The sequence below is a fragment of the Cololabis saira genome, chromosome 10 (genome assembly GCF_033807715.1).
Source record: "Cololabis saira isolate AMF1-May2022 chromosome 10, fColSai1.1, whole genome shotgun sequence".
NCBI lineage: Eukaryota > Metazoa > Chordata > Actinopteri > Beloniformes > Belonidae > Cololabis > Cololabis saira.
Genome location: NC_084596.1, coordinates 31,357,548 through 31,372,688, shown reverse-complemented (window position 1 = coordinate 31,372,688; position 15,141 = coordinate 31,357,548). Strand labels below are relative to the sequence as shown.

The 15,141-nt window shown below is 38.8% G+C and overlaps 1 protein-coding gene across 1 annotated transcript in view; it reads left to right on the top strand.

Moving 5' to 3' along the window:
- Positions 1-204: 204 nt before the first annotated feature.
- Positions 205-15,141, top strand: part of pde1cb (phosphodiesterase 1C, calmodulin-dependent b) — a 129,228-nt gene continuing 114,291 nt past the window's right edge. Inside the window, exon 1 of the mRNA XM_061732539.1 lies at positions 205-313. Coding sequence (XP_061588523.1) covers positions 232-313 — 82 coding nt within the window. The 5' untranslated portion in view covers positions 205-231. The remainder of the gene's footprint in view (positions 314-15,141) is intronic.

The window sequence follows — 15,141 nt, the reverse complement described above, 5'->3', positions numbered from 1 at the left end:
GGTGGAGACAGACTTGAGAGAAAGTCCCCAGCTTGGTTTTTTTGTAACGAGAAGTGGTCTTTTGACAGCACTCCTCAGAGTCAGAAGACCACATTTTCTTTCTGTCCACGGAGAGGGTTCCCCCACGAAACTGAAACAACGCACTGCAATTTTTTAATTAAATCCCGATTTAATTCATTAAATCGGGATTATAAGGGCACCGGGGGTGGGGGACCCGAGGGTGCCAAAGTGATGGAAGCTAACTCTAAAAAGCATCGCTTTAGGAAGGGTCGGAGTGCCACCTTCAGCATTGACGGCTTCAACATCACTATCGGTAAGAATCTGAGCAGCAGGGAGAGCATGAAGAAAGTGTGTTTGCATGTGAGCTATGTGCACAAAAGAGTGTGTGATTAGAGCAGAAAACCTGTGTGTAAAAGAGGAGGCAGCTGTGCAATGAGGCGTTTAGCACAGACACAACATCACTAAACACATCACATTTCAGTCACCCTGCACAACTTGATACATTAGTCCATTCAGCTGAAGTTGATGCTTCTCTGTAATGCAACTACACCATGGAAACAAGGGTACTTCAGACTGAAGCCGGTGCAGCTGACGTCACCAGGAATTTGTTCCATTGTCTTGACAACCAGAGTTGATGAACTTGTGTGTCCCTTTTTTTCACCTCTTAACAGGAGCAAGTGGTATTACACCTTCAAAAATAGATTGATATGAGCATGTTCAGTGTTTTGTTCTTAAAACTGGCTGTTGGCAGTAAGCAGTAGTTTGCCGACTTTGTTATGTCTCATCACAAGTGCACACGTTGTAACAATAAACAAAAAAAATACCCTGTTAGCCATTGGCAGTCCTGCTTGGTTATCACAATAAAATGAGAAGTGTGCTTTATTTCACACATAATGCTTTGTTTAGAAAGGAAACAACATTATAGATAAAAACTTGTAATACTTGGCTTTGGACTTTAACTTTCATAATTGTCCTGTCTAATTTTGAGCTTGCAAGTGTAACGTAACACTGAATCAGATAAAGCTGCTGCAGTTTTTCCACGCCACCATGTCAGGGTTTTGCCACAGCTGACAGTAAACACTGGTTGATATTTAAAGTGCAACCAACAGATCAACTACCCCAATGACATAAGTATAGGAACATGTAGCAAGAACAGTGTCTTTAAAAAAAATGCAGTCCAATAATATTTAAAGAGGTTTTATTATTAGAGTTTAGGAAAAAAAAAAGCTTTATACAGTACTTAACCTAGAAAGAGGGAGAGCAGCCAAGGTAGGGTATGTTTAACAATGAAAAGTGTGAACACAGTGGGATTTTGACACCGATGAGGTGTAAAAAGTTAATCCACATGTCAGATTAAAACCTTGAAACTTTGAGCCTGAGAGGTGTGAGAGAGACTAAGAAAGGACAGATATTGGGATAAATAGCAGCTAACTAAGAAATTGATTTGTGGTGCTCAGAATTGAGCTGGCATGCTGTTAGTTTATTCATGTTTGCTACAGACAGTACAATAAAACTAGAAGTGATGTTTTAAACTGGAGTACTGAACAGAATATAATGCCAAATAAATCAGCTGGTGGGCTCTAAAGTATATTGCACACTATTTAAACAAGTGACACAATGTTTTGCTGTTTAAAAAATGTCAGAGTTGTACAAGGAGGGGAAATCAAGTTGAAAATGAAAGACAAATTATTATACTTTGAAGGAAGACTGAAAATGTATAGATCCTGTTTCTGTTGAGTCTTTACTGTGGTTCCTTCAGGACACTAGGCATCTCAGTAGCATCAGCTTCACAGGGTTAACAACTATCTGCAGACTATCAGTCTTACATGCCTATTGCTTCGACAGCCCTTCTTGTGCTCCACATTGCATCTCCAGGAACACCTGCCTAATATCACCTCCATACACATGCAAATTTGTTGTTTGTTGAAATTCCATCTGTTCACATTCGCAAAATGCATTCAGACAAGTAAGCTAGCTGCAAATGATGGACTGTGTGTTACTGTATCACTGCTACAAAGGGCTGGAAAAAAGCTTTTACAACATTTAGAGTCCAATGCAAAAAAAGCATTCACAGGTGCCTTTTCTCTTGAATTCCTACATTTATGCCTCATAAAGTACATTAAAACTGTTCAGCAGCTATTCAAATTCACATTTTCACCAAGTCCTGTTTAGACTCAAACAGCACAGATTTTGTGAAAGCGATAATCTGCAAGCTGTACTTTAAAAGCATCCTAGCAGCTTCAGAATAGAATAACATTGAAAGAAAATCCTTCTTGCAACCCTATCTTTAAATTATTTGTGTGTTTACCTTCAACAAGATAATATATAATTTACGAGTAACTCCAAAAATAACAAATGTGAGCATATATTTTGTAAGTAAAAACGTGTTATAGTTCACATTTGGAGATGTTTCCATTGTAGGTATGACCAGCTTGTATGAATGTTAAAGCAGCACAAAGCTATTTTTGTAACCTTTAGCTCACTGTGTCCCCCTATAGGTCAAGAAGTTTCACTGTCAACAGAAAGATTTACTCTTGCTTCGTCTCTTGTCTCTGGTCAGTCTAATTTTCTCGCCCATCATTACCTTCCTGAGTTTCTAGCCTGCCTTTGCCATAGTGTCCACTGTAGCTCAGAGAGCTCGATGTTTGACATAGTGCTGTTGAAGCGCCACGCAGTCATTTCAAGAAACGCCGTAGACGGGTGTCCACAGTTACCTTGGCTGGTTTTTGGTGATAGTTGGGATGTGAGATGACAAAAGTTAGACAATGCCCCCCAAAAGTGGACAAGTGTTTCTTCAAATTAGATTTATATGGATGTTTTAGCTTGAAGAAAATAAGTACTTCGTTCTGATTTGATGATAGATATATGTTGGTGAAGTGTCTGGTTGATATGAAAATGGACCACTGTTTTAGCTGGATCAGACAGGGCCGGATCAAATTGTGCAAAATCATTCAAAGGCCCCCAAAAACCCCCTTCCCTGTTCCATCACCAAGACAATAGCCACATAGTTCATTAAGTTTTTATTATTACGATAACTTACAAAACAGATTCTCATGGCTGAGATCAATACAGTAGAAAATGCACAGAGCTTTAATAGGAGGTGATTTAATTAATTAATTAATTAATTAATTAATTAATTTTCTTTGTAGATGATGGACTGCCTTCTTTCTTATCTTAAAAAAAAACACAAAAAAAAAACTGGTGCACAACATTATTAAAAATCAAGGCTTTTAACAAGTTCATGTTTAACGCCCTGTATGAGATGTGCAGAAAGACATGTTGGTGACATTGTGATTCTCAGTGTTGGGACTAACGCGTTATTTAGTAACGCGTTACAGTAACGCCGTTAGTTTTGGTGGTAACTAATACTCTAACGCATTACTTTTTAAATTCAGTAACTCAATTACCGTTACCAAACAGTGCGTTACTCCGTTATTTCTGGCTACAGTGAAGCTTTTTTTCCCCACACGCGGAGACCAGAGGAAACGTAGTGGGCGTGTGTGAGTGCATTCAGAAACATGACCGGTCATGGCGAGCCAAGAGAGCAAGGTGTGTTTCGTAACGTGGAGATATTGTCATTATTTCGGTTTTGTCGAGCAGCACAATGACAAAAGACATTTCAGTGGAGTTTAACCGAGGGACGTCTGTAAGCCAGGTCCAACTTGACAAAACAATTGCACGGTATGTGGTAGAAAACATGCTACCTATTTCTACAGTGGAGTCACCCGCTTGCAGGCAGCTAATTAGCATGATACCATGCCCAGGCGGCACACGGCAAATGGGACGGAAAACTTTTCGAACTACTTGGATAAGGAATATACAAAAATGGAAAATGAGCTAAAGAAGACATTCGAAGGGCTGGACTACATGTCGACCACCGAAATGTAGTCCAGCACTTTTGCACTTTTATTCTGAATAATAGCCTATATTCAGCTTGTTAACAGTTTTGTGTTATTTATTTCACAGGTCATTTAGAAAGAAAAAGGCTTTTGTTAGGCTATGATGTTTGAGAAAATCCCGCATTTGTTCAGTTTATGGCTGACTTAATACATACTGGACATGCTGGAATGAAGGCTAGAGGGGCATTAATGGGAGCATTTAAAATGTTTTTTTTTTAAAGTAACTAAAAAGTTACTTTTCATAGTAACTCATTACTTTTTGGTCTAAGTAACTGAGTTACTAACTGAGTTACTTTTTAATGAAGTAACTAGTAACGGTAAATAGTTATCATTTTTCAGTAACTAGCACAACACTGGTGATTCTTAACCCTCTTAAAACAAAAAAGTGACCTCTCAACCTCATAATTAAAGACCGGTAATGTTAAGAACATTCTGAGTGCAACATGAATGTTCAGAAATGTTATCTATGTCTTTTACTCTAAGAAAATTGTAGCACATGTTCAGGGGAAGTGTCATTCATCACAGACAGAGTGAACTGTATGAGTTGGTCTGCCAAGGACACATCCAGATCTGTGGAATAAGTGTAGCTCAGCCTTGAAGCTCTTTCATGCTCATCATACTTATCACCACCCTCTCAAATAAAACGCCTGAGTTCACAGGCATCTGGGTAAGCACGAATCCGTTTTGATAAACAGGAAGTGAGCCTGTCAGTTATGCGATAATGTTTCAACTTTTTATCTTCGTCAAGCCGCCCCATTATTACCATAGCTGTCATCTCATCAGCAAATCATTTCCTTTTCCTCACATGTCTAATGTCAAACTGTAATTAACAGAGAGAGCTGATTGTTCCAGCTCTGCAAACTGGTCTCGTAAAGCACCACCTTAGAAACCTAGAGAGAGTAAAAAGATGAACAGCAGTTGCTAAATCCATGTCACGTTTTGTAGTTTATCTTTTGTTGCTTTGAATCTGCCCAGAAACCTGTCCTACAATATAGTCACCATAACAGGTCTCAAGTTTTAAAGTTTGGAAACCAACCCAGCAACCTCACATCTGGTTTGTGTACTTTTATTAGAATCAAAGGCAAGTTCTGCCTATATGGATCTCTAATTGCTCTGTAATTCTCTCGTACAGCATTTGTGCAGATTGTTCTACAGCTCCATCTGGTACTTCAGAGGGATTTATATTTATGGCTAATGTAATTTTTGCCGTTTTAAAATTATCTATTGCAACGGTGGGTTGAGTTGCTGTGAAATGTATACGGAGACAGTAAAAGTAAAAAAAACAAAAAAAGTCAGCAGCCATCTATACTAGTGATACTTACAAAATAACAAAAAATGGGCAGCACATGGCGTACAATGGATCAGTGTGTTTTCTTGTTTTCACTGCTCCTGGAGTCTGTTGTAGTTGCAACGTGTTGCTTGCATCATTGAAACTTTAGTTAGCAGGCATTAAGGTAAAGGGACCGAGTAGACAACAAATAAAGGAACCATTTCTTTCGTACAATTTGATTATTCTCAAGATGGCGACTGTGTAGTTTGCTGGTGAGAGAGTTAGTTTGACCCCCGAGCCCAGACTCCCTCACTCATGATACCGGGTTGTCTGTTCTGGAAGGCTGCTGGTTCTCTGTGCTTTCTCCCAGAGCTTCTCTGTTATGGCTCATCATGATGCAGCATCTCATGGTTGCGTGAAGCTGCATGAACTGGGGCTGCTGGCACTCTCTGGAACGGTGTTAGCTCTTTTAGCAGTAGATGGACTGGCAGCCTGCCGTTTGTCGTAGCTGGTTGATGTTTGAACATGCAGGTCATTACAGCTTCGACGAGACTCGCTATAAGGCTGCTAGATTTTTACGAAGGCAACAAAATTTCCCTGTTAGCTTTACCTGGGATACATCCTTCACTTTGAAGGAATTTATTTGCAGTAAATAAACTTCCTATTTCATGAATCTGTTTGAAAAATTCTATTTTTTTCAAGGCTTTTTTCCTGCATTCAGATTTTATTTTACCATGACATCCCGTCTATCCAGGATCTGTACCGGTCCAGGACCAGGAAACAGGCAGGTAGCATCTCTGCAGACCCCTCACACCCAGGACACAGACTATTCGAACTCTTCCCCTCTGGACGGCGCTACAGAGCACCGTACACCAAAACCTCCAGACACAAGGACAGTTTCTTCCCCCAAGCTGTTGCTCTGATGAACTCTCATGATTAATAGAGTCTCATAGAAATCAATCACCGTGCAATAACAATAATAACAGTAATTATAATAACACTATCACATGCTGTAACAATACACCTTCCAACAACAATCATGTCGGCCTCATTCTGCTGCACCTTTCACTTAAAAAAAAATTGTATATATGTTATTTAGAGCTGTCATTACATGCTATTTTTAAATCTGGGTACAGTGATCGTGAGCGAAATACCAGGTGTCGTGCCAAAAAGTCATTGCCTGCCAGAATCTGATTTCTCCCCTGAAAATGGGTCTTTTTACCTGCCAAAAATTGTTGAAGGCCAAATACTGTTAATGAAAGGTTGTTTCTGCCTAAATATGACTTGATCTCATTCTTGAGCTTCATAATATAAACACTAGAGCTCACAGGATTGCTTTTAACTCTTTTAAAGGACCATTACAACACAAAATAGGCATTTTCACCTGCCAAAAATTGATTGAAGGCCAAATACAGTTAATGAAAAGTTGTTTCTGCCTAAATATGACTTGATCTCATTCTTGAGCTTCAGAATCTGAAAATCTGACGTTTTAGCCAGACCACAAATCAGATTCTCACTTTTTGGCACTTGTCGGACAATGTTCAAACTTGGCCAATAAAGCTGATTGTGATGCTGACTCCGCGACGCTAGGGGGCGCCACACGCACTTTTGCGTTGGCGTTCTTCTGTTAGTAAACAATTAGTAAACAAATGCGAAGGAGGACAACGTGCAAAAATATGGAGGTTAATGATGCAGCGTCTCTGTAAATGTCGTAAATAGGCTACTAAGCCTAGTCATGTTGCAGGTAAGATGCAACATGTCCCTCTTATTCTTCTGTCACCGTGTTGTTGTGATGCTGTGACTGTTGTTAATGTTATTCCCGGGGGGAGTTCATACATGCCCAAATAACTCAGATTAGGACCCGCATTATCAAAACAGATCAATCTTTATTTGTATAGCACTTTTTATGCAAATAGAAAATGCAACACAAAGTGCTTTACATAAAACAACCCCCCCCCCCCACAACACACACACACACACACACACACACACACACACACACACACACACACACACACACACACACACACAGACAGACGCAAGCACACTACAGTTCACACAAGTGTATGGCTGAGCACTGAGGATCCATGTGATAATAATAATAATAATAATAATAATAATAATAATAATAATAATAATAATAATAATACTTTTTATTTTTTTTTTTAAATTTTTAAATTTAAATGTTTTTATATATGTGCATTATCACTATATTTAATATCAGAATCAGAATCAAGTTTACTAGGTCAGCTTAGAAAAACTGTTTTTGACTTCGGATACACCGGCGGTGACACGATAGTATTGTGCGCCTATATATATATATATATATATATATATATATATATATATATATATATATATATATATATATATATATATATACGCATACATATGCATACACATACAAACCCAGTGAGTTTTTTTTAGTTTTTTTTGGGGGGGGGGGGGGGGGGGGGTGACATCCACTGCTAACCCAGGAAGCAAGAGCACACGGAGGCACACGCATGGATCTATAATATTAACGGGCACACGTCGAGCACTGGAAATCTGCAACAAAAACCATTACAATACATTTTATTTTTGATGCACTTTCATAAAATAATCTCAAAGTGCTACAGATACAAAATAAACAAAAAGGAATAAAATCAAGACACATAACAGAAGTAAAAGCATAAAAGCACAGAGACAATAAAAACATCTATAAAAGACCAGGGAAAGACTTTTTGAACAGAAAAGTTTTCAGCCCCTTTTTAAAAGTGTCCACAGACTGGGGTAAACGTAGGTGTTCAGGGAGGGAGTTCCAGATGTGGGGGGCAGCGGAGCAGAAGGCTCCGACTCCCATGGAGCGGAGTCGTGTGCGGGGCTGATAGAGGAGGTTGGTGTTTTGTGAGCGGAGGTTACGGGTGGATGAGTGAGGGGTCAGGAGGTCTTTGAGGTATTGAGGGGCAGTGCTGTAGATGCAGAGGTGGGTGATGAGGGTAATCTTGTATTGGATTCTTGAGGTTATGGGAAGTCAGTGTAGGTTCTGAAGAATAGGGGTGGTATGGTCGTATTTGCGGCTTTTCATCAGAGTTCGGGCAACACAGTTCTGAATGAATTGAAGTTTCCAGAGGTGTTTGTTGGGGATACCGATGAGCAGGCTGTTACAGTAGTCGAGCCTGAGACGGAGACTATCCCGGCCCGGACAGATAGAGGAGTCCCCACCACAGCGGTGAAGCCGTGGTGCAGAGCTCCTCAACAATCCAGGCCAGAGCGACCCCCCAGGACGACACCCTGCAGGCCAGAGTCACTCCCAGCATGGAGGCTCCCCATGAGGAAACACTGGAGCTAAGAGCTAAAAGAAAGCAGGATAAGATAGGCTATGAAGTTAAAATACACACTAAAAGAGTTTAAAAGTATAACATAAAATCCTAAAAGTAGGTCTAGAAAGCAAGACATGCTAAAACAAACATAAGAACAACTTAAAACCACAAGACCGTAAAACCTGGGTTAAAACAACAAGAACAGCTAGTTAAAACAAGGGTAAACAAGAAAGACTAAAAGGAATCAGCTAAAAGCCAATTTGAAAAGGTGAGTCTTGAGCCTGCTTTTAAAAACATCAACAGTCTCTGCAGCCCTGAGGTTCTCCGGCAGGCTATTCCACAGACGTGGGCTGTAGTAATGAAATGATGCCTCACCGTGGGTTATGGTTCTTACTTGGGAATGATTAAAAGGCCGGTGCCGGAGGACCTCAGGGTCCACCAGGCTTTATAGGATAAACACAGATCAGACAGATAAGAAGGCCCCAGACCGTTAAGAGATTTAAAAACTAATAAGAGAACCTTAAAATCGATCGCATTATGGCACTAAAAGCTTTATCTCAAGAGCTTCGGTTCAGTCCAAATACAGCCTGACTAAGGTGTATACATGGCTTTTAAAACTTATATCGATATCGGTAGGAGAGACAGGTTAGCTGAACTGGCAATGAAACTCAGGAAATCTGGAGAAACAGAGTTAAGGTTAGAATCAGGAAGAACAAACCACTCACAATATGAGACCTGAGCAATACTACCAGAAAAAAGGATGGAACGATCAAGAGTGGAGGGAAGATCAGTGACTTTGTCCTGCAGCAGGAACCAACCTACACTTGCCCAATGCTAGCTATTTTATTCACTTTCGTTATTTTGTTTTATTAGCGAGATTACTCAAACAATTATTGATTATTTTACCTGAAAACTTTGTGGGGCATCATCCAATTTCGAACCTTTAACTTTTAATCAAATTTTTTACTTTTGGTGTTAAAAAAAATCCTAATGCAGGATTTTCTTTTATTAGTATATTGTTCATGTCTTGTACAGAAAGTTATTGTTGGTGTTGTCAAAAGCTGTTTCCTGCACTTGGGATTTATTATTTATTCATTTATTTCCAAAGACAACAGAGACACTTGAAGTTATCAGTGTTGTATGTGCATGAGTTAACATTTAAGCTACATTTAATATTGACTGGTAATGTATAAACTAAATATGTTTTCTTTTTCAGCTTTATGAATTTCTTTGCTATTTGTAATATGAGATGTGTAAGCTTATATATACACAACAGAATATATTAGCAATACCACTATGTTTTTAAGACACATCCATCAGATCTTAAGCCTTTAGCTTAGATTTCTCTCTTTAAATTCATCTTAAAACATCCAACAGTGGCTTCTCCATAATCCCCTGGTTAGCAGAAGCAAAATACAAGTTTCTGTGTAGTATATTCAAAAACTCAGTGCTCATCGATCATGTAAGGCGCAGTTAATACTTTGTTTATTGCAGCGAGGCAAACATGTTTTACTGATGGTAAGGACTACTGTTTCAAGGTTTTCAGTGGCTTAGGGCAAAGCAGGAAGAGAGGTGATAAATCATTGAATTATACATTTTAAAAATCTTTAAAGCTCCCTTATTGATCTTACGATATGATCCAGTAAGTATTTCCTGCTTACATGTCCCTGTCTTTTGAATTTGAAAGCCTGCCTCAGTCACACATGGTCCATATCATGGGCCTACTCCACAAAAGCATGGTTGTTGTCATAGTAACCCACACGTGTCACAATCAATTGTTCACTGGTCCTAGGTTTCAGTCGGCACAGCATCACCTCCTCTGATGCGTGACTCCTGAGCGCTGATACCTCATTGACTGGCTTGACTCGATGTGTTTTCTCCTCTATTAAACTCTGAACCTCAAATGTAGCTCAGAGTCTCCGCTCGCATTCCAGCTGAGGTGTTTAGTCTTGTGTTAGGCCTATTAGCACTGTGGAGGTTACACGGGTCACACAGGGAAAGGCAGTTTTAATTTTGCAGCTCCTGTCTGGGAGGACAGAGCATCCATGCTCTGTTTCTGCAGATGAAGGTGTTTCACTGTTGATGTTTCGTAAGAACCATTTTTCCTTTCATTTTTTTTTGTAATTGTTCTGTTTGGTTTGTATCGAAAATTGAGTCCTTGGGAATTGTAGTTTTTTTTTTCTTTTAAATGAAATTGAACAAAGAACATGCAAAACAAAAAGAAGAAAGTATGCTTCTACTGAAAATGTACTGAGATCGTGGGATCGGAAGCAGGTGTGCAAAAACTGCTTTATAAATATCTGAAATTAACATTATGAGTATTTATACATTAGTACACTATCCATTGCTGGTAATATGTGAATGCCTGTCCAAACAAATATGTAAATACTGCCTGTTTTTCCATGTTTAATGTTCAGCAAAGAGACACTCATATGTGTGTAGCGGACTACATATCAAGTAAAGACACAATGAAAATGTATACACCTGTCGATTACAGTGCATACAAAGTACAACAGTCCTGATTCTCTGCACTCACTTTTCCTCCTTGCTTTAGACCTCCTGCCTAAAGTCCAAATTATTTTGTGTTGCAAATTGTAAGAATTCTTGAGATACCAGACTTTTAAGTCTTCAAGTTATCATTGTTCCATATTTGAATCCCAACACTAGATGTCCTGTACATCTCCTTTCAAGGCCGGCACACTTAAAAACATCTCTATTTCTTCTTCACTGCGTTATCCATTAGACATTTAAATGAGCAGCCCAAATCGTTATGAGCTGCCTCTTTCAAGACACTCTTTAAAACTCTCCTCCTCCAAGGGCACCCCCTTTCCTAAACAACTGTACAGTATCTGTGTTTTCAACCCACATCTTAATGCTCTCATTGTCTTTACTGTGGCTTGATTGTTTTCTCAGTTGAAAGTCACTTTGGATAAAAGACGCTGTGGATCTACTAAATGTAATATGAATTCTGGTGGAACATTCAGCTTCAGTGTAGTGGGACTAGAAGTGTAGTAGTAGGAGGGTTAAAGGAATATTCTGGAGTTTATTCAACTCCAGGTCCATTACGTCATGAGGATGAGTGTAAATGTTCGTTAGGCAGAAAAACTACATCAATTGAACCAGTTTTGAGTGAGCACATTTTAACATTGGTGCGGAGGGTTTTTTTTTTTTATTTTTATTTTTTTATTTATTTAGCACAAACAGTATCATATAAATAAACAACATGAACAATCAACATTACTGGGATGTGCAAAGGGGAGGTATGAAACCCAAGAGGGCTTATATGAAAACCTCACCCAACATATTCAAATATAAAATTTGTTACAGTTTAAAAACAACAGTTCAGTAGTGAGGTCAGAATCAATTGCCATTTTAAGCTTGATTGTAGTTATAATGTAGATAGGGTCTCTACAGACCAGCCAAGGTAATTTTTTACTGTGTGAGGCTACAGAACGTGTATAAAAACTTCATACCAACCCGGTACTGAACATTGGATGTACGGTTGTCAGTAGATGCAACATGAGGATGAGAGGTCATGGCCACTGCTTTCCTAGATCAGTATAATAATAGTTTTTTATCAAACTAAAGTTTTGGAATGTGTTTCTGTTTTACTCAGTCTTCCAACACTTAGGTTTTATTTGAAAAGAAGTCACAAAAATATGTGAAATTGATTTTTTTTTTTTTAAACACATTATGTAACTAAGGCCTGCAAGGTGTTGCGTAAAGCTGACCAAAAGCAAACTGAAAGCAAATTTTAAATCCACTAAATAGCTCTAAGGAAACAGCTGAAGACTGAATGAATGAAAGGGACAGAACATTAAGCTGCTACACTGAGAAGAAAATTTAAACATTTACAGCAATTGAACGCTCTCTCTATCAAGCCTTACATTTATTCTGTTCCTTTTATATATCTTCATGCTTCATAAGTGAACATAAAGGGTCAGAGAGGCTGTATTATTTAATGCATTTCTGTGAGTTCAAGTTAATTTGTTTTAGTGAGCAAAAGTACTCACTCACTCACTCATTACATGTGCTTACATTACTATGTAAGAGAGGAGCACTCAGGATGAAACTGTTGCCAGCGAGATGCTAAATTTGATGTCTCTTTTGTAGATCCATCCAGCAACTTTCATAAATAAAAAAAAGCCCACATTGTTAAAAATGTAACAATGTTTTTAAAAAATAAACTGTAATCTTAATGAAGTTGAGACATCGTGTGAAAGGGAGTGCAATGATTTGAAAATCTCATGAACCCATATTTTATTCCCAACAGAACGAAAATGAACAAAAGTCATTTGTGCTGGTGAAAATCTTTGCTTCAAAGTGACAATGTAAATAAATCTCCCTGGAACTCGAAGGCAAACCTTTGTGGATGCTCATCTGAGGGTGTTTAGTTTAGTTTATGTCATTTTAATTGTGGACTGTTTATTTTTATTCTTCTATTTTATTACTTATATTTTGCACCGTGGGTCAGAGAGGACTGTAATTTAATTCGTATGTCGAACATGTAGCATATCTGACAATAAAGCTTGAAACTTGAAACTTGAAGGGGTATAGACTGCCATTCCCAAGCTTTTCACTGTCCGTAGAGCACCTGGACATGGAGGCACTGCAGAGAACAAGGAGAAAACTGCTAAAAAATTGCAAAAATTATAGTTGCTGTCTGAATTGGCTTCTGCTGGACTCTTTGTGGAAGACTGTTGTCTCATCACAGTGGCCTTCGAGGTCAAATGAAAAAAACTGCTTACACAGTTGCACACCAAAGTCAGACTTAAACATGGTGCTGAGTTTTAAAAATATCTTCTTTTGTTTGGCAAGGTAGAGGTCTTCAAAAGCATAGTGGTGAGAGCATAATGCTTCGGGGCTGTTTCGCTGGGGGAGAGTTGTACGTGAGCATGTGTGGGAGTGAACCAGCCCTCTTTGACAGTCTGATCTTACATATTTACATACACACATACTTGAAACTCTGATTCTGTATTCTGTTGAAGAGAGCTCAAGTTAATCACAGAAATCACATTTGGGGGAAAGTGGAGCGATTTGCCATTAAACAAATGGGCCAAAATCCCTACGAGACACGATTGTGCCAACTTGGGTTGGAAGTATCACAACAGCCTAGTGCCAGTAACAAGGCACAAAGGCTACACTATTGATTATTAATTGTCAGAGGGCAAATAATGCTGGCATTGTCATATTTATTTCTTGTTTCAATTGAGCACATTAGTAAAATATCCAAATATAGGCAAGATTTTTTCCCATGCTGGCTTGAATGAAAGAAGTGGCTATGGATGGATGATTGGATGGATGGATGGATGAAAATGTAACTTTGTTTTTTTTTTGTATCAAATAGATAACTTTCAGTTGTGGCCATTTCTAGTTTTGGTTCCATCATATTGATTATCTGTATACAGTCCATTTCACATCCCGGGCTGCCGTGAGTGGAATTAGGTTCTATGGAAAACAGTGACTCCTCTTACTGCCAGAGCCTAGTGATTATTACTGTAAGTGATGATGCACACAGAGGGACAGACATGTCTCCAGAGAGGTAGGGAAAAGGTTTGTTGGCAGGACAAGGTATTACAGTGGATGACTTAAATGTAGACAGACCAGCAGGGCGTAGGCAGATGTAGTTATGAAACTTGATGGTAATGCAAGAAGTTCAACAAAAGGTCTAGAATATATCCAAAGTAGCCGGCAAGTGGAGATGGTAAAAACACTGGAAGTAGTAGATGAAAATAAACAGAGAATCTGGCACTTACAATGAGGGAGTTTTTATGCTGAGGAAGGTTATTAGGTGAGTGAGTGCAGATGGGCTCATGAGGAGCAAGAAACAGGCTGTGAAATGGGAGCCGAGAGATAAAAGAGGATAAATGAGGACATCTAGTGTATGGAACTGGTAAACAGTGGCAAACAAGAACATTGACGGACAAGGTCTTCCATCCTGAAGGTTAGGACAAACGTAAAGTATTCGTATTTGTCCATGCACCTTTGGTTTTGTATCATCCTTGTCTAAACTCGTCAATGTGTCATCAAATTCAAAAAGAAGATTAAAATGCATATATATACTTTAAGTTTTACCAAACTTGGTATTAACCATTAATATATATGCAGACAAGGGGGAAAAAATGTTCAAAAAGGCCATTACCATGCAAAAAGACAAAACAAACCCCCCCAGTACATTATATTATCTCTCTGCGCCATGATCAATTAACGATAGTTCAGTAACCTCTTCATTGTTGCATTTTGGTTTTTCGTGTATTTTACACAACAGCACAATTATTTGGAAACAAGGCTGTAAATTTACAACTCCTTTTAATTTGTGAATATGCAGAGACTAGGCAGGTTTTGTGAGTGCAGCCAATTAAACTGAGAAACTTGTCAGTGTCATTAGGAAGTTCAACTCGAACCCTGCATTGTTAAACCCGAAACCCTGCACTCTGGCGATATTCTCTTCTGATGATCCCTACAGATTTTACACAGCGTTAGCCACGTAATTGCCAATAAATGTTCCAGGAAAAAGCATTGGCCATGGAACCATCACCGCCAGTATCGTCTTTGTTGGAAATGAAAAGGGCTAAGAAATACGCAAGGAATATCTTTTTATCCATATATCAGACTCTTGAGCCCTGCATTACTGGTTTATCTGTAGTAATACGGCATCACTCCCAGATGC